We start from the raw sequence: 24,027 nt of genomic DNA, 5'->3' as shown, positions 1-24,027 counted from the left end.
TCTATTCACTGCAGCTTTATAGCATTCTGCATGAAATCAATGTGGGTATTTAGTCTGTCAAGGTGATACAATTGGTAAATGTGCCTTACATTTTGGAACAATGCTGACAATAGTTGTAAAAACTGTTGTAATAACATTGTAATAACTGTAATTCTTATATTAGTTCATAAGTCAACCAAGATGCTGTTATCAAAAATACCTCTTCTAGTGTCATGAATCTATAGTGGCAGATATTATGTAAATGTATCTGGACACTTCTTGAATACACTTTTAATTTTTTAGGTTAGATAACAAATGACTTGTTTATAAACGTGAAGCTAATGTAACATTGGCTGTCCGGAGCACAGCCACAAACTGGCCTTATCGAACCAATAGGACGTTGAGTGGGACGATCCCAGCGCAGCTCTCTCGGAGCCCTTGACTGGCTGACGCAACTTGTGGGCAAGGCTATCAGACTGCTTGGGGTTTTCCGTAAACTTTCACAAGATTAGAAGCACTATTTCCTTCATAGTCAAAACATTGCTGGGCCGGACTCCTCGCCTTCGGATAGTCCACCATTTTATATTTCTGTAAAGGATTACAAATATATATTTTTATATAGGCCTATTGGGTTTTTCTTTACGAAGGGACAAGCCAACTATCCACTATGATGGAAACTGAGATGCATAAAATGAATCCTAGTCAACAGGTAAATATTATGTTGTTATTGGCTACTATATTCAACTCAGTAGGCTTTGTAAAACATCTCAAGGTTGATATATTGATAAAATGTTCCTTGGCCTACAGTCGAAAAACTATTTAATGGATAGTTCAAACTATTGAAATGAAATAAGGCCTACACTCATGTTACCTGATATGAACAAACTGTCAAATTCAACCCACTGTGCATTTTCCATAATAATCCGTATATTATTTAATTAATTAAATTAAACGAATCGTAAATATGCTTTCTTAGCCTGTAGCCTATCATAATCATATGTGAGCTTGTTGTGCTGTAGTTTTGACATTTGCAATCGCGTTTCTAGCACTAGGCTACAATTTCCGTCTCTGCGCTGTAGTCGACAGGTCTGTTCATAGAGATTTCTGCAAAGTCATGGATGGTTGTCTGCCCGGTGCATACAACTAAATTTGGCGAAAAATAACAATTGAATATCCGCTTAATATCGTAATCCATATGTGTAATGATGCAATTATTGTCAGGTAAAAAATATGCCAAGATGCCGAAAGTTTTCCCCAGACAGCCCATTTATTTTTATGTCCGGTGTGCTTATTTTTTGGCCGTCGGAATCTCCCAATGCGCCACTAGAGCCCCATCCTGTGTTCCCGTAGATGGCATCCATAGGCCTACCTTTACTCCATATATACAGTTGATTGTACGATTGCACTTCAATGTAGTAAGCTATGGGAACTGGGTTTGTAAAAAATAAATGCTCCATTTCCTGGTGGATTCTGCAAGTTAGTGTAAATAAATGCTCCATTTCCTGGTGGATTCTGCAAGTTAGTGTAAATAAATGCTCTTCATTTTCCTTTCTCAAACAACATCTCTTTGTCCCAGCTAATCTTGGAATTTCTTTTCTATGTACATAGGTTCTCTGGACATATGGCCAACTGTGTCAAATTAACAAATGCGTAGGCTATTCTTTATTATAATAACACAGAAGTGGTTGTAGTTCTGCAGCTGGCCTTGGTTTACAAACAGATAATAACACGTTAATCTAGTAATCAATTGACGACAGGTTCCCCTAGATTAAAGAGTAAACCTGCGTTGAGGAATGTTCAGTAGGATTGTAACCGGATGTGTTTCTTTTTTTGGAGAAAAAAAAGATGGTGTTGGAGTAAAGGCCTCATCCCAAAACCAAACTCATCTGATTGTGTTTTGAACAATTTGCCTTGACAAAGGAAAAGTATGTTAATTAATATACAACATTTTTCATTTTTGATGAGGTTTTTTTTTAGGTATAAAGGAATTATGTATATAGGTCCACGAATCAGTTGTTTTACTGTCACTTAATTCCTGTACTGTTGGAATCGGTGGTCGGCTTGTTTTTAAAAGTGGTGTCTATACCCCTAATGTGTTTTTATTCTGTTGTTTGAGTTGCTGCACATTCTGAGATGAAAAATCAGCTACTCAAAGTATGTCTGGGATTCAAACAAAGAGATGTTGTTTGAGAATGGAAAAGGAAGAGCTTTTATTTACACTAACTTGCAGAATCAACCAGGAAAATTAGCATTTCTTTTTACAAACCCAGTTCCCATTACATTCAAGTACTATTGCAAAATATCAGTGAACTAACCAGAATGTTTCACAAGTATTTTGTGGATAAATACTTCACTCAACCAAGATAGTTCATAACAAAATAGTTACTGAGTTTAAAAAGTGAAGTCGCTCATCCAAACAATTTACCAAAATGGTCCCAATGGAAGTCAACATCTTCCGTTCACAATAGTTACATCATCCTTTTTTGAGAGGGAGGATCAGTGATTTGTGAATGTACACAAATCACTCATCTCTGCATGAATGAGTGGAGTTGAAGTGTCATTGACAACATGAAAAGCTTAGTGGCTCCAGTCATTTTATTTTATTCAAAAGGGATTATGAAATGTGTTGATGAAACTAGATAAAGTTAATTTGCCTTTTATGACAGAATTCATCGATCCTGTATGATGAAGGTGTCTATAAAAGAACAAGGCATTGTCCTTTTCAAGATTTCTTCACTCTTCTAGACTGCAACTGATAGTTGTGTGGGCTAAAGGCATGACACATGTACTCAATCTGCTGTTTTTGAAAGGAGAAAACATGGCTGACCACAAAAGCTGCTTTCATCCAGCAGCTGTTAGGTCAGTTTAGGCCATTCTTCCTCGTCTACACAGTCATAATTTATGGTTGCGTGTACTCACTCCTCTGACCAAGATTAATAGTGGGACTTATAACCCTGACCAGACCTTCTGACGTTACGGGCTTTAACGGTCATGGACTATTGCTGGCTTTGACGTAACGACCAAGGCAAATAGGGTTCAAAAGTAGTCAGCAGCACTGCACATCTGATGCACACAAACAGAAAGCCAATGTTTGTTGTTTATTATACCCATTTCTGAATAAGAGGTCATGGGTTGAACTTATAATGGTCATGTTTAACACTTGATTTGGTCTACACAGTAACAAAGCAATTACTTGTGCTCATTCCTTTTACGATACAGAGTTAGCTAAGTTGAAATCGATCAGTGTTAACAAAGTTCCAAATCCACATCCTCTTTACACTTACTTCTGCTTTGTTAGTCATCTGATCTGTCTCTCTCTGTCCTCTCTCTGTTCTGTTCATGTGACCAAGTCTCTCTGAATGTATAGTTTGCCTTTATTACCCAGAAACAAACAGTCACATGCTCAGAGCTTTCAGTGTGACCTAATGTTTGGTTTATGCAATCTCCTAAGGCCCTTGTGAAACACTTCCTTCTGTAAATAAGGTTTGTGTAATGGATGTTAAAAGGCCCAAGGGAGACCAGCACAGTTTATCTCTGGACATTCCTGAATTTACACGCAGAAAGCTAATAAACATCGGCCACAGTGAGGTAGAAGTGGAGGACCAAATGATCTTGTTATAAAACGTGCTATACACCAGTGTGGAATACAGTAAGCACTTCTTCTGAACATATCCGTACTAAACTCTATTGCCAGGTCTCAATGCAATATGGTTCTCCAAATACAGTAGTGAATGTAGTGACCTTGTGGTGCATTGTGGTGTATCAAATAAAAAGTCAACCACATTACATTTCAAGCTGTATGAATGAACTTTTCTCCTCAGAATGATCATTGATTTAATTTGTTTTTGGTCTAAGCTACTGATACAACAGACAGAGATGCAACAATATTACATTTGACCTGTTGTCTTTTCAATTATTTGCTCCTCTGCCTGGAAAGCAGCTAAGAGGCACTCTGTGGGTGGGGACTGATCTCCGGGGAAATGGAGAAGTTCCTCTATTATTCAGGCGGCTTCTTCCTCATTACATTCTAGCCAGTCGTCGTAGGACAGACACCCGAAGGGACGGGGTGTGGCACTGTAGCGAGAGCCAGTAGCCATGCTACTTCACAGCAGGCACACACTTCCTTGTTCCTAGTGCACAATCTCCTTGTGTATGGTGTTTTGTGAGTTCCAGTCTAACCTGTTGTCTCTTGGCAGGACGTGGACCTAATCGACATCCTGTGGAGGCAGGACATTGACCTGGGCGCAGGGCGAGAGGTGTTTGACTACTGCCACCGTCAGAAGGAGCATGAGTTGCAGCGGCAGCGGGTGCAGGAGGAGGAGAAGAGGCAGCAGCTGCTGAGAGAGCAGGAGAAGGCCTTGCTGGCTCAGCTACAGCTGGATGAGGAGACGGGGGAGTTCGTTCCCCGCCTTGCACCCAGCAGCCAGTCACCACAGTCTGCCACCACTGCCGCATCCCCTCAAGTCACACAGGTACAGTACACACACAGCTGTCAGTCATGTCAGAGGCTGGCCACTGCCCTCCCTGCACTGGGTTGGGTGCAGCTCCGCTGTAGCTAGGTAACCACCTCATCCAGTGTAATTAGGGAAAAACAGGTGGCTCTGTAGTTTTGCATTGGTGGATTTGTCTCTTTAGAAACTAATCTGTGAAGACCTTCGTCTAGGTAGCGCACTCTGTTCAAATTCCTACCTATTCTTTTGCAAGAGGGGTTACATATACTTTGAATCTTTCCCTTCAGAATGTCAGCTTCACAGAAGACGGAGATGCCATGTCATTTGATGAATGTATGCAGCTGCTGGCAGAGACCTTCCCACTGGTAGAGGCTACGGCTGTAAGAATACATTCACTTTTAGATTAAAAAATATATATCCCTCAAACATTTAAAAAAAAAAATATCTCATGTCTGTTCCGGTCCTTTACAGTGTTCCACTCCCCCTTTTTTTGTATTGTAGACCGCTTCCGTCTGTCTGGACGTCACCGTAGCGCCAGCCCCAAACAGCAACCATGTCATGGCATGTGAGCTACCAGCTTTGACCCAGCCACCCCTCCTCCCAGCCTCCCAGCCCCCACAGAGGACCTCCCCAGATTTGGAGCAGGCCTGGATGGAGCTTTTGTCCCTTCCTGAGCTGCAGGTACAATAGGCAGATTCTACCATCTCAATGGTACGATGCTCAGTGGTGTAAAAAAAACACCCAAAGAATGCATGGATTGCAGCAGCCATGCATGAGAGAACCTACTCACCTTTGTCCTGTGTGTTTGAATGGGACACATAGCAGAAGCAGATAATACAGCTAAATCCACGGTGATCAGGTTTCCACAGAGCACTGTTGCCTCAGAGCTGCTTGTGTCCTTGGTAACACTTAAATAGCGCTCTAATGTTTAGCAGTGGATGAAGGTAGTAGCATGGAAACAAACCAGAAAATACTTTACGGACAGTACAAGTACAGTGCAAAATTTCATGCTAAGATGTTAATCAATTAAGGATTCGCAATTTATTTGGAATATTGAACCTGTGCAAAGTTTCAACTACTATTGAGAATAAAATACAAAGGTTTGAAACAAAGTTTTAGTAAACGCTGAACAACAGCTAGTCCATGTGATGGTACTATACTGCATTTTACTATAATGTTACATCTTGACGTCTGATAAACTGCATGGGTTACTGGATTTGTTGTGACTCTTCTGAATCTTGTTTTCCAGCAATGCCTGAATATGCAAATGAAGGACACACTGGATCAGACAGGAGGATATCTGCCCACTAACACCACCCCTGAAGTGCAGGATCCAAACTACAGCTTCTACACATTGCCCAACCTGGCAGAGGTGGCGTCAAATGCAGCAGAGGTCTGCCCACCTGAATTCATCAACGCCTTTGAGGAGAGCTTTCCCAACATGGCTCCTCTTGACCACCTCAATCAGATGACCCTAAAGGCTCCAGACCTAAATACTAACTTCAGTGCAGCAACTTTCTGTGATGTATTTTATCAAGACATTGTCAACACAAAAGTGACCAGTGTCACCCTGCCTTGTGGCCAAGGAAATGGAGGTAACTCCTTGGCAGAGATATCGCACAAGCCTACTTTTACACCAATGGAATTACATGACCTTTCTCCGAGAGAAGCATTTGACAGAGGAAACAAAACTGAGATAATGCCAGAATTTCCAGATTCGGACTCAGGTGTGTCTGTGGAGGCAAGTCCACATGCTAGCTCCCCTGAGAAATCGATGTATGGGGACGGATCCTTTGGTGGCTACAGCGATTCAGACATGGAGGAGATGGACAGTAACCCTGAGAGTGCAGAGTCTGACTACTCCGAGATGTTCTCACTGTCTTTCCAACCGGATGGTTTCCAGACTTCTCCCTCTGTGTCAGCTCAGCAGCAGGACAAAAAGCCCAAACATGGCAAGACAGAGCCAGATGAGGAGACAGGCCACAACGATCCCCCCTTCACCAAAGACAAGAAGAGGAGACGCTCCGAGAAGCGTCTCTCCAGAGACGAGCAGCGTGCCAAGGCCCTCCAGATCCCCTTCACTGTGGACATGATCATCAACCTGCCTGTGGACGACTTCAACGAGATGATGTCCAAGCACCAGCTCAACGAGGCCCAGCTGGCCCTGGTCAGAGACATCCGCCGGCGGGGCAAGAATAAGGTGGCTGCCCAAAACTGCCGCAAACGCAAGATGGAGAACATCGTGGAGCTGGAGTATGACCTGGACTCACTGAAGGAGGAAAAGGAGCGACTGCAGAGAGAGAAGACCAAGAATTACAGCAGCTTGCGGCAGATGAAGCAGGAGCTTAACACCCTGTACCTGGAGGTGTTCAGTCTAGTGAGGGATGAGGAAGGGAAGCCCTACTCCCCGTCCGAGTACTCCCTCCAGCAGACCACCGATGGCACAGTCTTCCTCGTCCCCCGCATTAAAAAAATGCTTTTCAAGAAAAATGACAACTAGCACTTCTCTGCTTTACTACTTGGTACTGCATTAGTAATAATACTATGCAAAGAATAACGTTGTAGATGCTTGGCTTTAAGCGTTAGTAAAATAGCAGAACTATTATATAGTCCTTGCCTACTCTCCTTGAATGCCTTTATAATATTTTGGACATTTTAGTTTTTTTGTACTGGTCTCCACTTTCATCTAAGGTTGTTTTACTGATATTGCTTGTAAATAGATTTATACATTATTTGCTATTGAGATATGAAAATGTGAATTGTATATATCATGTTTTAGTATGCAAATTATATTGTTGCAATCACTGTTACTTAAAAGTCTGTTTTATAAACTTTACTCTTTGATTTGCAGCTCCGTTTATTTTGTATCTTCTGACCCTTTTCTGCTTAAGGCCAGAGGGGGTGTGATATATTGCATGATGCAACGCGGAGTGCCTGGACACAGCCGTGGTATATTGGCCATATATCACAAACCCCCAAGGTGCCTTATTGCTATTATAAACTGGTTACCAATGTAATTAGAGCAGTAAAAACAAATGTTTTGTCATACCTGTGGTTTACCGTCTGATATAATTTTCAGCGGCAGGTAGCCTAGTGGTTAGAGCGTTGGGCCAGTAACCGGTAGGTTGCTAGATTGAATCCCCGAGCTGACAAGGTAAAACTCTGCCGTTCTGCCCCTAAACTGTTCCTAGGCCGTCATTGTAAATAAGAATTTGTTCTTAATTGACTTGCCTAGTTAAATAAAGGTTAAATAAAATAAAAACATACCTCGGCTGTCAGCCAATTCAGGGCTCGAATGACCCAGTTTATAAAATGAAATAAACAATTCAATTTTGTCAGTTTTATATCAGCCTAAACACAATCTATATTGATTTATAAAGCACTACATGGCCTTGCACCCGAATACATGTCTGATATGCTTTTAATGTCTGATATATCTTCTGGCACTGGTCTTTTAGTCATTCCAAATGTCAGAACCAAAACTTTAGGTGAGGCTGCCTTCAGACACTACGGTCCTGGTCTTTGGAATAGCCTGCCGGATCTTAGGTCATCGAAAACTGTTGATTCTTAAGATTTGTCTTAAGACATACCATTTTATCCATGCTATTAACTAAAGTGCTTTTATTTGTCTTACCAATATTAGGAACTTTTATATGCTTTTTCTGCATTCAATTTCCTATCCACTGCTATTTTACTCTTAATGTCTATCCTGATTTTATATTTGCATAGAAACGTTTGATCTTTCCACCTTTAATTTTATTTAAGCACTTTGAAAAGCATTTGTAAGAATTTTGCTAAATAAATAAAGTTGGATTTGATAGTATGCAACAATGTATGCCAGATGAACATAACGACTTTGCTGACTGGGATTTGCGTAACTATGTGTTTTTCAAAACAGAACAAACCAAAACGGTTTACACGGATTCAAATGCCATTCACAATGTAATCAAAACAGCTATTGGGTTGATCTATGTTAGACCTTCGTTTTTTTTTTTTTCAATCGTCTTGTTTATTGTCCACAAAACAGAAAGCCCATGATGTACATTAAACTTAGTTTTGAATATTATGAACTGAATCTTTTAAAATCTATAAAAATATTTTGTGAAAGCTAAAACACTTAAATAAAACATAGTTCCAACCAGACATGACACTTCAACATTCTATTACAGCCATGCTAGCGCCCCATTAACATTGGGGAGAATTTAAACAATGCTATGTAACTGAATGTCTAGAATTTGAATAATATTATACAAGTAGTCCTAACTAAATATACAGTGCATTCGGAAAGTATTCAGACCCCTTCCCCTTTTCCACATTGTTACGTTACAGCCTTATTCTATCTCCCCCATCAATCTACACCCAAAACCCCACAATGACAATACGAAAACAGGTTTTTAGAAATGTTTGCAAATGTATAAAAAACAGAAATACCTGATTTACGTAAATATTCAGACCATTTGCTATGAGACTCGAAATTGAGCTCAGGTGCATCCTGTTTCCATTGATCATCCTTGAACTGTTTCTACAACTTGATTGGAGTCCACCTGTGGTAAATTTAATTGATTGGACATGATTTGCAAAGACACACACCTATCTATATAAGGTCTCACAGTTGACAGTGCACGTCAGAGCAAAAACCAAGCCATGAGGTCGAAGGAATTAGAGCTCCAAGACAGGATAATGTCGGGCACAGATCTGGGGAAGGGTATCAAAACGTTTCTGCAACGTTGAAGATCCCCAAGAACACAGTGGCCTCCATTCTTAAATGGAAGAATTTTGGAACCACCAAGACTCTTCCTAGAGCTGGCATGCCCAGTCAAACTGAGCAATCGGGGGAGAAGGGCCTTGCTCAGGGAGGTGACCAAGAATCCAATTGTCACTGTCAGAGCACCACAGTTCCTCTGTGGAAATGGGAGAACCTTCCAGAAGGACAACTATCTCTGCAGCACTCCACCAGTCAGGCCTTTATAGAGTGGCCAGACAGAAGCCACTCCTCAGTAAAAAGGCACGAGAGCCCGCTTGGAGTTTGCCTAAAGGCTCTCAGACGATGGAAACAAGATTCTTTGGTCTGATGAAACCAAGATTGAACTTATGGCCTGAATGTCAAGCGTTACATCTGGAGGAAACCAGGCACCGCTCATCACCTGGCCAATACCATCCCTACGGTGAAGCATGGTTGAGGCAGCATCATGCTGTGGGGATGTTTTTCAGAGGCAGGGACTGGGAAACTAGTCCGGATCGGGGGAAAGATGAACGGAGCAAAGTAAAAAGAGATACTTGTTGAAAACCTGCTCCAGAGTGCTCAGGACCTCAGACTAGGGCGGAGGTTCACCTTCCAATAGAAAGTGTCTAAAAGTGACAAAGACCCTAAGAACACAGTCAAGACAACACAGGAGTGGCTTTGGCAAGTCTCTGAATGTCCAAAGTGACAAAGACCCTAAGAACACAGTCAAGACAACACAGGAGTGGCTTTGGCAAGTCTCTGAATGTCCTTGAGTGGCCCAGCCAGAGCCCGGATTTGAACCTGTTCGAACATCTCTGGAGAGACCTGAAAATATCTGTGCAGCGTCACTCCTCATCCAACCTGACAGAGCTTAAGCATCTGCAAAGAATGGGAGAAACTCGAGGGTGTAATCGTTGCCAAAGGTGCTTCAACAAAGTACAGAGTAAAGGGTCTGAATACTTATGTAAATGTGATACGTTTAAAAAAAAATACATTTGCAAAAATGTCTTAACCTGTTTTAGCTTTGTCATTATGGGGTATTGTGTGTAAATTAGGGGGGTCTGAATACTTTATGAATGCATTGTACGGCTCTGGTTCCAACTGCATTTATTCAGGTCTATAACAGTTACCTCCATTATTCAGCTACACTTCATGTGAACCATGCATGACGACTTCAAAAAGGTCCAGTGAACAAACACGTTGGAAAAAAAGCACAGCACTGCACATTGTAGTATTTGCAGTTCCAGGCCCTTTCACCCACATACATTACCTTTGAACGCCAAGCCTTCTTTCTCCGCCCTCTCTCAAACCAATCTTTTCGGAGGCTTTGCGGCTAACAAAACAAAGAGATCATGTTTGCTTCACATAGAGTATTCACAGCGTTCTCAACAAATGGATAATCTCAAACCACTTTTCATACAGTACCAGTCAAAAGTTGGGACACACCTCATTCAAGTGTTTTTATTTATTTTTAATACTTCCTACATTGTAGAATAATAGTGAAGACATCAAAACGATGAAATAACACCTATGGAATCATGTAGTAACCAAAACAGTGTTATCAAATCAAAATATATTTTATATTTGAGATTCTTCCAAGTATCCACCCTTTGCCTTGATGACAGCTTCACACACCCGTGGCATTCTCTCAACCAGCTTCATGAGGTAGTCATCTGGAACTAATTTCAATTAACAGGTGTGCCTTGCATTTGTGGAATTTGTGGAATTTCTTTCCTTAATGCGTTTGAGCCAAATCAGTTGCATTGTGACAAGGTAGGGGGGTATACAGAAGATAACCCTATTAGGTAAAAGACCAAGTCCATCTTATAGCAAGAACAGCTCAAATAAGCAAAGAGAAACATCAGTCCATCATTACCTTAAGACATGAAGGTCAGTCAATCCGGAACATTTCAAGAATTTTAAAGTTTCTTCAAGTGCTGTCGCAAAAACCATTAAGCGCTATGATGAAACTAGCTCTCATGAGGCTCGCCACAGGAAAGGAAGACCCCGAGTTACCTTAACTGCAGAGGATATGTTCCTTAGAGTTACCAGCCTTAGAAATTGCAGGCCAAATTTATGCTTCAGAGTTTAAGTAAGACACATCAACATCAACTGTTCAGAGGAGACTGCGTGAATCAGACCTTCATGGTCAAATTGCTGCAAAGAAACCACTATGAAAGGACATCAATAACAAGAAGACTTGCTTGGGCCAAGAAACACGAGCAATGGACAGTCTGATGAATCCAAATTAGCGATTTTTGGTTCCAACCGCTGTGTCTTTGTGAGACGCAGAGTAGGTGAACGGATGATCTCCACTTGTGTGGTTCCCACCGTGAAGAATGGAGGTGTAATGGTGCTTTGCTGGTGATTTATTTAGAATTCAAGGCACACTTAACCAGCATGGCAACTACAGCATTGTGCAGCGACACACCATCCCATCTTGTTTGCGCTTAGAGGGACTATCATTTGTTTTTCAACAGGACAATGGCCCAACAAACCTCCAGGATGTGTAAGGGCTATTTGACTATGGAGGAGAGTGATGGAGTGCTACATCAGATGACCTGGCCTCCACAATCACCCGACCTCAACCCAATTGAGATGGACCGCAGAGTAAAGGAAAAGCAGCCAACAAGTGCTTAGCATATGTGGCAACTCCTTCAAGACTGTTGGAAAAGCATCCCAGGTGAAGCTGGTTGATAGAATGCCAAGAGTGTGCAAAGCTATCAAGGCAAAGGGTGGCTACTTTGATGAATCTAAAATATATTTTGATTTGTCCAACACTTTTTTGGTTACTATATTATTCCATGTGTTATTTCATAGTTTTGACGACATCACTATTATTCTACAACGTAGAAAATAGTAAAGATAAATAAAAACCCTTGAATGAATAGTTATGTCCAAACCCTTGACTGGTACTGTACATAAAATATCACTAATTCCTTTTAGGAGAGGTCTTTATTCAAGAAACACATCTAATAGACATGCATACTTGGATTAATTTATTCAAACTAGAATATATTATACCTACCTTGTCTGACCAGGGGGTGAAAAAAATCATCATCCTTAATTAAGTTACACTTTTTAAATGTTACCTTTCAAAGCGATGTATAGAAAATCTTTAAAATGATGCAGAGCAAAATATCAAGATACCTGTAGTGTAAGCCTGCGTGAATGTAAAGTCTGTTCTGCAGACTCCCAGAGATCAGTGAGCTGTGCAAGAAATGCATGAGATCTTTAAAAATGACCAAAAAGGTAGTGAATGGTACCATTTGACTTAGAAGGGATTCCATATTCAACAGCAATTGTTCACCCCTATTTGAATGTTGGTGTGTGCAGTCTTACAACTTGCAGTATACTTTGAGATTTACTTAAGTCTTACCCATCCAGAAATGTCCATGTAATCGTGTCATTAGATTTTCAGCCTTTAAGAGTAGTCGTAATGCTTCTTTCACGATCTGTAAACCAAGCAAAGTGGTTACTCTTACCTGCATCTTCTTTATGTTACCACTGCTTGTGAAATACTCACTTCCCTTTCCCCTGTAAGGTCTGAAAGCTAGTAAGAACTTCCTGGTAAACTGCCATATCTAACTCAACAGGATCTCTAAGTGTCCAGGAACTCTAGTTACTTTTTTTGCTAGAATATGCTTTCCTCCAAGGGTGTGGCTCTCGGTGCTGCCTTCTCTTTTTTCTCACAACATGCTGACATGTCCACTGTGCTGGGACTGAAGAGGTCCTGTCTGAAAAAACACTCTGCAATCTTCCATACTGACCCGCTGAGGCCCAACTGAAGTGGCTTGTAGCTGTAACAATCCTACTAGTGCAATCCTGGCTAGGCGATGCGTGTCCCTCGCCCTAGGACTAGCCAAGACTCCCTTTCCATCCAGGCAGGGGAAAAAATGAATCTTTCAAAGTTCAGAGAAAACAAAACATACTTCTGAGGATATTGATTTGCTACACTTGATTAGTGATGACGGACATGACAAGAATCAAATCCTTCAATCTCTCTGAGCCAATGATGCACTATACTTCAAAAGACTTTACTACACAACTTTATTAAACTTTTTTCCACTTGTCAAAATATTTTTTACAATCTAGAATTCTGTTTACTGCATACAAGTAGTGTAAAACACATTTCCTTAAAATTGTTGTCTGCACTACTTATAACCACTTGTCACTAATAAAATACATGGGGTTCTTGAAATACAGATCATAATACACTTGATACAAAGACTTGCAATCATATTAACTTCAAAAGAAAAAAAAGACAGCTCTAGCTTATTTGATGGCCTGATGCGTACAGGCCCTTCTGACAGGACCAAGTTCTTCAAAAACGACAAAGATGAGAAGACCATAGAAAATCTATCAATCTACAGCAAAATAAATGTAGGACTATTCAAAACTGACTGGAGTTCGAAATACTTTTTTATTTTTTTTAAACTCCTGATTCCACAGGCACAACAATACATACACTTCAGATGCACAAAAGGAACAATTATAAAGTGGGGGAACATCTACCACAAATAAGGTACTAGCTACACCCTTGCACTTTATAGTTTGTGTGTACAGTCTTTCTTAGGATTAGTTTCCCATTAAAGCTGCAATAACTTTCTGACTTCTGTTCCTCTACATGCTTTCAGACGACTGCCTAAAAGTACAGTAACCTGCAGCTTTCCTGACAAATCCTTGCTCATCTCCTCTCCTGCTAAGAACTGAAGCCTGTTGAATGGATACAGGATAAAACAAATAGTTATTCTAGTGTTGCGTGGGCTCACACTGTACTATACAGTCAGGTATGCTCAGTGTTTTCAAACGGAACTTACCCGAGCGTCATAGTATCAATATCGCTGTGAGCCGTAGCCATGCCCACTTCCACCGCCTGAGCCGTAGCCACCTGGAATAAACAAATGATTGACAGATGAGGGTTGTGTCATCACAACATCAGACAGCACGTCACCTCATCCAGCTCAGCGAGAGAATACTCACCTCCATAGGGGCCACCACCAGAGTTTCTGCCACCAAAGTTGTTCCCCTTCATGGGACCATAGCTAGATTGCGGTCCTCCGTAGTTGCCAAAGTCATTGTAATTTCCACCCCTTCCACCACCAAAGTTCCCTACGAGTCACAGGGATTTATTTTTAGAATAATGTCGTCACATCCAATTACTGTGGGTTCAGCTCATTAAAACAGATTATGTGGCATGACAATATATACAGGCTAAAACAGGTGTTCGTACCTCTAAAGTTGCCTCTGTCATTGTAGTTATCATATCCTCCTCCAAAGCCTCCTCCCTGGTTACCATACCCAGGACTTCCTCCCCCATACCCGCCACCACGTCCACCTCTGTAGCCAGGTCCCCCACTGTAGTTTCCACCTGGACAGAAAAGCGCTCAGATTTGAGCAAGCTCTCTTTTAGAAATGCATCGTCAAGTTCCCGCTCCTTATCTGATGATCCGTTACGTAAATACTGACCCTCTCCACCGTATCCATTGTATCCATCCCCTCCTCTTCCGCCACCGTAGCCTCCTGTAAACACACAAGATAATTCCATTTACATTGGCGGTGGGATTACGGTTCCAAATGTATCCACATATCAAATGGAAAAGGGACTTACCTTGCCCAAAGTTGCCACCACCAGAGTTACCACCTCTGCCCATGAAGTTTCCAGAGCCACCACCCCTATCTAAAAAGAAAATGCCAATATTGACCCTGAAGTATGTTCTATATGTGCCACTCTAAAACATTCAAACATTTGGACAAATAAAGACGGGTTATTATGCTTACTCCTCTGATTGGACGCCTCCATTTCCTGTTTTGGGAGTGCTTTTCTGACTTCGCAATTGTGGCTGTTTATTGTGTGGTATTTCTGAGCTGAAAAGAAAACAAGGCAAATCCTCAGCAAAGGAATGTTTACTGATATTTAAAAATGAGCAATTCAAAGCGACAACAACCCCATACGTACCAACAATTTTATCCACAGTGTCATTGTCATCAAATGAGACAAAGCAGAATCCCCTCTTTTTCCCAGTTGCGCGTTCCTCCATAATGTCAATGGTCTCGATCCTCCCGTAGGTCTCAAAGTACTCCCTGATATGGTCCTCCCGTGTGTCTTCCTTGATCCCCCCAACAAATATCTTCTTCACTGTCAGGTGGGCACCCGGTCTGTTAGAGTCCTGTGACAGAAGAAAAGCTGAGCAGTGAGCGCACACTTGTCACATTTTGACATTCGCAAATCAATGTGAAGCAGAGTTTACTTACCTCTCTCGATACAGCCCTTTTAGGTTCAACAACACGTCCGTCCACCTTATGAGGGCGAGCTGCCATGCAGGCATCCACCTCCTCCACACAGGAGTATGTTACAAAGCCGAACCCTCTCGAGCGCTTGTTGTTTGGGTCCCGCATTACCTACATGAAACCAACGTATTAGCTCACATTACTCCTCATATAAATGCATTGTAAATACCAGACACTTGTGAAATGCATACATACCACACTGTCTGTGAGGTTTCCCCATTGTTCAAAATGGATCCTTAAACTTTCCTCAGTGGTTTCAAAACTTAGGCCCCCAATGAACAGCTTCCTGAGCTGTTCAGGCTCCCTATGTTCATGACCCTGTTAAAATTATTTAAAACAGGTATGCATGTCACACTACAATGCAATTGTATGAATAACAGACTCTTATTTCAAACATTTTACATTGTAATAACCTAGATTGCAATATCTTAGTGTAAATGTATCAAGTTAGAATTTTCTCATTAGCCAAGACTCTAAGACATTCTAGGGAAATCAGTTGCCACTTTATAAGTGTTATAAAAATACATTTTATAGTGCAAATATTATGTAGCTAACAGGTATTTGAAAATGATGTAGTGACAAAATGCTAGCTAGCTAACTTTAGCACAGCTGCGTTTCTAACTTTTGGCTAGAAAATTGCATCGTGCTAGTCAGAGTTCTACAGTTACAATAATTTTGATTTGTAGAATGATGGAATGTCTCCACAGTTCGACAAGTGTTTCAATGTATCATTCATTGGGATACATAGCCTGTCCTACAGTTTAGGTCTATGCTTTAGCTACAGACTGTAAAACCAGATAATGTGATTTAACCAAACATTGTTTAGTATGCATTATACTGGGAGTTACAGGTTTGGTACCGTTTGGTGTAGCACATAATTTGACCAAATTTAGCAATATGGTCTTAGAATCTTGGAAACTGGAGTCTCATAAAATGTCCTTGTCCATTTGAATTTAGAACATTCTCCATTTTTAAAATAAAATGACTCCATTAAGTAATCAAACCACATGTACTCCGCCATCTTGTCCATTTCAAGTATTCTCTTGTTAATCGAGACAGGTGTCTGTCATGACATGCGGCACTTTGGGGTGGATCCACCTGCCTCAATCAATGAATGAAGACTTGAAAAAGACAAGATGGCGGCGTACACACGCCTCACATTGTTGGATTCCTTTATGGCGCAAAATATTTTTTTATTATGACAGAGCATTTCCTAAATTCAAACAGACCTCCTGCAACTGGACAATGACATTTTATGAGACCCCGGTTTCGACGAATCGTTAAGGTTGGTCGAAAATTCTGTTACACCAAACAGTAACGTTATACCTACCCAACGTTAACCTGTAACACCCAGTATACCGGATACCAATTTTTGAGGGTTACATCACATTGTCTGGTGTTGCAATCTGTACCTAAGGCTTGACCTACAATTTTGGCCAATGTATTCCACTGAATGATACATCCAAGTACTTGTTTGATGTGGATACGTTCTATAAACAAAAAAAACTGCAACACTGTAACCGTAGAACTCTGACTGGCATGATAATTTTGCTAGCCAAATGTTGAGAAACGCAGTGGCGCTAACGTTAGCTAGCTAACGTTAATGTTGCCTTCCTAAAAATGCTGTTAGAATCATGTGCATATTATGTCGCTGCATCATTTTCAAAGACCTGTTTGCTCATAATACACATTACATTGTTACGTGCAACGCAAATATATGCAGACACCGATAAACAATCAACATATTTATCACCTCCATTTTGCGAAGTATTCTCTTTCCTTGGTTCTGAGAAGAAAGGAAGCTACTGCACCACGTGATAGGAAGTCTGAACTGGTCGTGCAGTCGTTAACTGATCCAGGATCGGTTTTACCATAATGAACCGGATAGGCCTGGCAAGTTGATTTGATTTAAGATCAATCATTCAGAGTAAATGTATTCAGCTGCATAGTATACCTTTTTATTTAAATGTCCAATGATACAAGTGAAATATTTTTATTATAATGTATAATCTTTAACATTTGTGATGACTTTGTAGGCTAATCATACCGTGTACGTGCCATGTGAAACAAAGAAGTTGTCTGCTATCTAGTGGACACTGAAGGCAATGTACCAGAATAGCCACAGCTGATTGTTTTTCCCTTAGACATTAACCAGGTTTTTCCGTACTTTTCCATAACTACAAAGCAAAATAAATATTTTGTGCATTTAACTTGTTTGTTGCAGATGTATGGTTCATGAATACAGATATTTTTTATTAAAATAAAATGAAGGGAAATGCAACTGTTTTTCAGTATTTGTAACACTTTTTAAAATAGCAGACAATTTGCACTTGCATTAAAATGTGTATCTGAATACTCGTAAGTTAATGTTTTGGATTTGACCACTGTCAGTGTTGACATTGGACAGTACAACTTGAATATGCTATTGCCATCAGCTGCTTCACCATAAATATAGAATCTTGTTGAAAATCAGATCTGGACAAGTATCCATGTACTGTTTTATTGGATGGAATAATGTCTGGCATTACCATTACAGGGTGCCAGGAAAAAATACAGCCCCAATAAAAATGACAATATTTCACTGTCATTAACCTTCATTTCTATTTATTGCCTATTTAGAGTTGTAGTGTGGTATGTCTTTGTTTTGGTTATTACAGTGTTGTTATATTATAGATGGTATTATTGTACCGTTTTTAAGTAAAAGATCATTCCAACTACAGAGACTAATTATATTGTTATAGCGTAGCATTTTATTAAGACAGTTACAATGGATGAAAACAAGGATTCTATAGCCATGAATAACCCTGAATGAAATAAGTCCCGTGTTCCACCCTTCACTCTGATACTGTCGATTGCATATCACCTGTGTTTGTTCCAGCACATTTATTTCTTAATTAAACTGGTAATGAGATTGAGGCCTGGTAACATTATTTCTGCTTCAGAGCTTTCCCTAAATTAAGGAACAGTAATAGTTGACCAGTTGCATCACCGCCTGGTATGGCAACTGCTCGGCATCTGACTATAAGGCGCTACAGAGGGTAGTGCGTACAGCCCAGTACATCACTGGGGCCAAGCTTCCTGCAATCCAGGAACTATATACTAGGCGGTGTCAGAGGTAGGCCCAAAACACTGTCAGACTCCAGTCACCCAAGTCATAGACTGTTTCTCTGCTACCGCATGGCAAGGGGTACTGGAGTGCAAAGTCTAGGTCCAAAAGGCTCCTTAATAGCTTCTACCCCCAAGCAATAAGACTGATGAACAATGAATCAAATGGCCACCCATAAGCATTTCACAGTAAGGTCTACACTTGTTGTATTTGACACGTGACAAATACAATTTTATTTGTTTGGTACCAGGAGTTCTCGCCTTTGGGTGTAGGAGTTGGCAAATACTCTGCATGCTACCGCAACAATGGTTACTTTATTGAGGCTATAGATCTCAATGATTATTTTGTTTTTTTCTGAATGTCATCGAAATGGGAAAAAGCCTCTGTCTTGTATTGATTTTGAACAATCTGTAACATTGGCATTGATTTTTTTTTTTTTTGGGGGGTTCTCATTTGCCCATAGCACCAGCTAAGAAGTAAAACATTAACGCCTGATCAAATGTTGTGCAGGGGGAACAGCCAAGGATAGCCCAGCAGTCATAAACAATGTCTTGCTGCCCAGTCCAAGCCCATGCCAACCGCTGCTGTTTGAGGGGAGCAGCAGATGTGAGGGGATTTGTTGAATTCATGCTGTCAAAAACCAGGCAGTCAGTCATACCCTGGTGCGATTGAAGGAGGAAACGCTCACAACAAGCATTTTAGAGGCCTGGAACAGGAGTTGGCTTTACACTGGGCTCAACATTACTTCAACGGAGTGACGTGACCATTGTCAGAACACATTGAATAATTTGTTTTCTCCTGATGCTACATATGCATTTTCCAACTTTGTCTATTTGACGTTGGTGTATTCTTGGCACCTCTGCGCTTGACAGTAAGCTTTGGACAAAGCATAGGAATGTATGAACCAGCAACCTCTTAATTTGTATTTATTTTCTATCACAAATTTTGAACTGAAATAGCACAAAACAGAAGCGGGCTGGGTGTTGAGGGAGGTTAGCTGAGCAGAGCTGAGCGTAGAGGCATGTGTGTGCTGCGGTATCAGCTCCTCACAGATGGAGTTTGATTGATGCTCTGTGTACTTCTCCTTGCCCCAACCCCTGGACAGCATGTTTGTTTGGTTGTTGATCACACCCCATATTCTCTGAACATGGGGTGACAGCCCCCTGACACTGAGATATATCACAGACTACTGACCCAACCCACACATTATTACCAGCTACAGGTGGGAGTATTTTCTCTCCCAATCTGGGGTTCTATAAAACATTCTAGGAGTGACGTGTTTTTGTCATCTTTCATCTTGTTGCAGGACATCAAGGGTAATCCGCATTGTATGTGACTAATAGTTTATCACAGCCCAAACTCGCAGAGTAAATACCACATTAAGATGATGCTCTTCTTTGCACAAAGTTGGGTACATATGACATGCAGTGCCTGAGCATCAAAATACTTAAAGCAGGTTTGGAGTCAATTCTGGTCAATGAAAAACATTGGAGAGAATTGGCATTTCAGTTTACTTCCTAAATTGACTGGAATTCAATTATAATTGACCCAATCACTGTTCAAAAGGACACATTTGAATTTCATTTAATACCATTTTTTTTAAGGATTTTAACCAAATGCATTAAAAGCCTGCAGATAAATATATAGTCTGTCATAAAAACATGTTACACAGTTGCCTTTTTTTATTTAACTAGGCAAGTCAGTTAAGAACAAATTCTTATTTACAATGACAGCCTACCAGGGAACAGTGGGTTAACCTTGCCTTGCTCAGGGGCAGAATGACAGAATTTTACCTTGTCATCTCTGGGATTCGATCCAGCAACCTTCCTGTTACTGGCCCAATGCATTAACCACTAGGCTACCTACCTTCCAACTGTCCAGTCATGCACTAGATTATGTTTTTTGGCAGACAAATGAATGATGTAACCAGCTCCTGGAATAGAAGGGAATTACATCCTCTTTGGTTTTAAAGCTAGCACTTAACACAATAATTTAATACAAGTTTTATAACCATTTTAGAACTCAAATGTTTTACTATATATCTGTGGTAATAGTAGCCCCCGTCAGCAAAAGCTTCCTATCCAGTAAATCTTCAGATACAGTTGGAGCTTGCTGCCAACTGTATCTTGAGGTGATGTAGAGCATTCATGCAACTGGTCAATTCCTTTCAAACTAAACCGTTGAGATGCAGAATCTTCGGCCACCACATCTATTCCGTCATGTTGAATTTTTCTCCCCAAAAGAGGTAAAGACATTGGCCTTGAAGACTTGGGCTCTTATTCATACTTCTGGTATGAATCAAAGTAAAAAAATCATTTTGTTATGTTAAGCGTTCAGTTGAGCTATGTGGGGGAATAAATTCATTTATTGTAACCTATTATTTTTTTGTCAGTAAATTATACTGTGTAAATTATCCTGATTGCTTATTGGACCAGTAGATGGCACTATGTGCCGATCTGCAATTCCTATGATTATTCCAACAGCTTTTTCAGTAATACAACATTAATACGTGACTGAACCATCACTAAAACTGGTGAACAAATTGGCTTCAAAATCACTGTGTACACTTTTGATGGTCCACAATAACAGGTAGTAGTGTCTGTCATTTTCAGCAGGGTTCTGCATAGATATAGGGCAGGCTATGTCAAAACATTCCCTTAAATGTCAAAACTCCTCTAGATGGCGCTCTTGCCCATGAAAATGAATGATTTGTGGCTGGAGTATTATCATTGGGTTGATGCCACACTCTAAATGCGTACTGTGCACACCATCAAAGAGCGGGTCACCAACAAAAATACAACAACTGATTAAAGCGTCCCATAAGACTTTTCATATGCATATATCAATTCTATGAAATATCTGCTGTAGCCTAATCACATTCCAAGAGAGCCAGTTGACCTATTGTATACACGGTTGGAAGCTATAGCCTACAATACATCGTTTGTTTTCAAAATCCTCGTCGACATCATAAACAGTAGTAATAGGTCCTTAATGTTTCCTAGGTAAGTATTTTTTTTTCCTGGCTCAAGGAACATTTCGTAATTAAACTAACTAGAATTGTTACAAACTGTGGTTTTATTTACCCACAACAATATTCCAGGGTGTTTTAATTATTTCTCTTTTTAATAATGATTCACCCTAAAACTGGGTCTTAACAGAGTATGTCGACCACTTTCTTCTATGTATCTGTATTCAGTTCATATTCTGTGTGGGAACAGCCGTCACACCCATCACCTGTCTGTCGCAGCAGAAGCAGAGGGCGAGTCTTGACCTTGTCCTGGGAAAACGCAGCGGTTGTTCCGCGAGGGAAGCCTGCCATAAAGCATGGCCAACCTGGCTTTGGGCAAACGGACATACGCATGTGGAAACTGTGAGGAAATGGAGCATCAGAGCAGGGAAACCAGGGAGTCAATTTAGTCACTGTCTACCACCCCTTCTCATGCGAGTACAAAGCCAAGCCCGCACATCAGTGTTGACCAGAATCTCCCAGGAATTTAGGAAAATAACAATTCCTAGCATCTGTTTCCTGTACTATTGCATGGAGGAAATGGGTGTAAATCACACCAAATAAAAATAGAATTAATGGTGTAACAACTTATTGGGAGCTAAAGGTAGCATTTGTGGCATTGTTTTTGGGGTGTGTGTGTGTGTGTGTGTCATGTGAATATATGAGTGATCTGCAAACTAAACTGTAGACCTTGGCTGAGAGCTACTGATGACAGACAAGCTTCAGATAATCAGATTAGCTTTAGGCAAAGAGTTAATAGTTTCTAATAAGGGAAAATTGTGTGGCTTTTCACACCTCACAATTTTATGAGTTAGTCCAGGTCTAGAGCCTCTGTAGCCCAGGGCTATTCGACATTTCCCACAATTTGCATGCAGATTTGTTGACAATCACATTAATCATCGATAAAATGCCTTCTAAAGTTTATGGAATGTCAGATCACTGTACATTCTTTGTTCAAGAGGCTCATAAACAGCTCAGCATGGTCTCCCCTCCAAGGCCAAACACCAAAGACATGGTCTCATATCAATGGTTTTACCAGAGCCATTGGGCTCCACATGTACACTCCATGTTTATTAGGTCTGCATAAAATATTCAACAAAAGGGAATTGCTCTTTTGGCTGATGAGTTTGGTGTCCTGCTATGCCAAAAACTGATTCCACACTGATGTCTGTATTTTGAAAATACCATTTATTGAATGTGGAATATGTCTTCTTTGCTGTTCCAAGTTGTCTGGGAAAAGCAGAAGTTTTACTCTCCGCCAATGATACCGGTCCCTTAACCTTTTGCTCCAAACAGGCTGTATATCATTTACGGAATGTTATTTTTTCCTTCGGCGGTTCAGATTTTCTGCATTGAAATGAATTGCCTGCGATGTGCAAATCCAATGTTCATATTAGTTTTCCACAAAGTGACTGTGTGTTTGTGGAACTAACAAAGCAAGACGTTTTGTTTTTTTTGCTTAATCTACTTTGACCTGCTTTCCGTCTTCCTAGGACATTAAAGCCTCCAGAGGATTTGGAAGACAAGGCAATTTACTTAAACATCCTCATAAAGCAATGGTCTTCTTGTATGGACTGATAAAGGAATAGCAATGTTTGGGAGTTCCGAGGATATGAAATCGATTTTCTCAATTTGAATTGCTGTATTGAATGATCCGTGTAGACTGATACATGGTCTCCGCCATATTGTGTATTGATACAGTCAAGATGGCGCTGGTGAAGCCTTCTTAATGAGCTTCAGGCCAAGGCTGGACTCAGGAACATTTTTCTCTCCTTTCTAAATATTGACAGATAACAGCAGCTGTCTTCACAGAGCTCTCTGGGAGTAATAAAGCAGTTTGGGTCGTTCTTTCTCTTTTAGTTTGTCAGCGACAACACACGTAATAACTCTTGGGGTGTAAAGCAGAGGAATCCAGCTACATAAAAATAAAAAAAATAGGGAAAAAAAAAGGCAGCCATTATTTCTTTAAAATGGTCACCTTCTTGGCCAGATTAAAGTGGCAACCATGACCTTTTATTGTTAGTCTCAATGAGAAATAGAAGGTGAAGAAGTGATTACATTGGAATGGATTGGTCTATTGATGTAGGAGAAGAGAAGCAGATAGTGTGCTGTAATAAAACTTTATTTACAGCACCTCAGTGGAGGAGCAACCGAGGTGAGGACTGTGCTACTGCACTGTCTCCCTCTGCCTCTAATTGACTACCTGCTGCAGGAGAAACACTCTCGCCCCTCACTGGCCTGTTACTAGCCTCAAATGTAATTATAACCACTGCTCATTCTCTTACCACACTATCAAAGTAATGATGTGTTTAAAAGCTGTATTGAAAGAGCATTCACTTTGAAAAATTGGGGGTGACGTCATAAAGATGAAATGCATTGGTAATTACAGGGTGGTGTCATTGAGGTTTATTCTACAAATGTACGTGGTCTGCCTTGTACAGATTCAGGCAATTCTGACGCAGTTGTGTGT

The 24,027-nt window shown here is 40.6% G+C and overlaps 2 protein-coding genes across 2 annotated transcripts; one reads left to right on the top strand and one right to left on the bottom strand.

Annotated features, from left to right (window-relative positions):
- Nucleotides 1-457: 457 nt before the first annotated feature.
- On the top strand, nucleotides 458-8,253 carry nfe2l2a (nuclear factor, erythroid 2-like 2a). The gene is made up of 5 exons (XM_024405578.2): nucleotides 458-688; nucleotides 4,176-4,451; nucleotides 4,718-4,810; nucleotides 4,932-5,111; nucleotides 5,680-8,253. The coding sequence occupies exons 1-5, from the start codon at nucleotides 647-649 to the stop codon at nucleotides 6,928-6,930; spliced, it is 1,842 nt and encodes a 613-aa protein (XP_024261346.1). The 5' UTR covers nucleotides 458-646; the 3' UTR covers nucleotides 6,931-8,253.
- Nucleotides 8,254-13,186: 4,933 nt separating this feature from the next.
- Nucleotides 13,187-17,300, bottom strand: LOC112236950 (heterogeneous nuclear ribonucleoprotein A3). The gene is made up of 11 exons (XM_024405568.1): nucleotides 17,198-17,300; nucleotides 15,640-15,762; nucleotides 15,409-15,555; nucleotides 15,113-15,323; nucleotides 14,935-15,021; nucleotides 14,765-14,833; nucleotides 14,623-14,676; nucleotides 14,387-14,524; nucleotides 14,137-14,265; nucleotides 13,974-14,044; nucleotides 13,187-13,869 (listed from the first exon to the last, which is right to left on the bottom strand). Exons 1-10 carry the CDS (start codon nucleotides 17,201-17,203, stop codon nucleotides 13,989-13,991), a joined length of 1,020 nt encoding a protein of 339 aa, XP_024261336.1. The 5' UTR covers nucleotides 17,204-17,300; the 3' UTR covers nucleotides 13,187-13,869; nucleotides 13,974-13,988.
- Nucleotides 17,301-24,027: the final 6,727 nt, after the last annotated feature.

The sequence above is a fragment of the Oncorhynchus tshawytscha genome, linkage group LG03, assembly GCF_018296145.1.
Source record: "Oncorhynchus tshawytscha isolate Ot180627B linkage group LG03, Otsh_v2.0, whole genome shotgun sequence".
Lineage (NCBI taxonomy): Eukaryota > Metazoa > Chordata > Actinopteri > Salmoniformes > Salmonidae > Oncorhynchus > Oncorhynchus tshawytscha.
The sequence above is the reverse complement of the archived record's forward strand: the minus strand, read 5'-3'. Positions and strand labels throughout refer to the sequence as shown.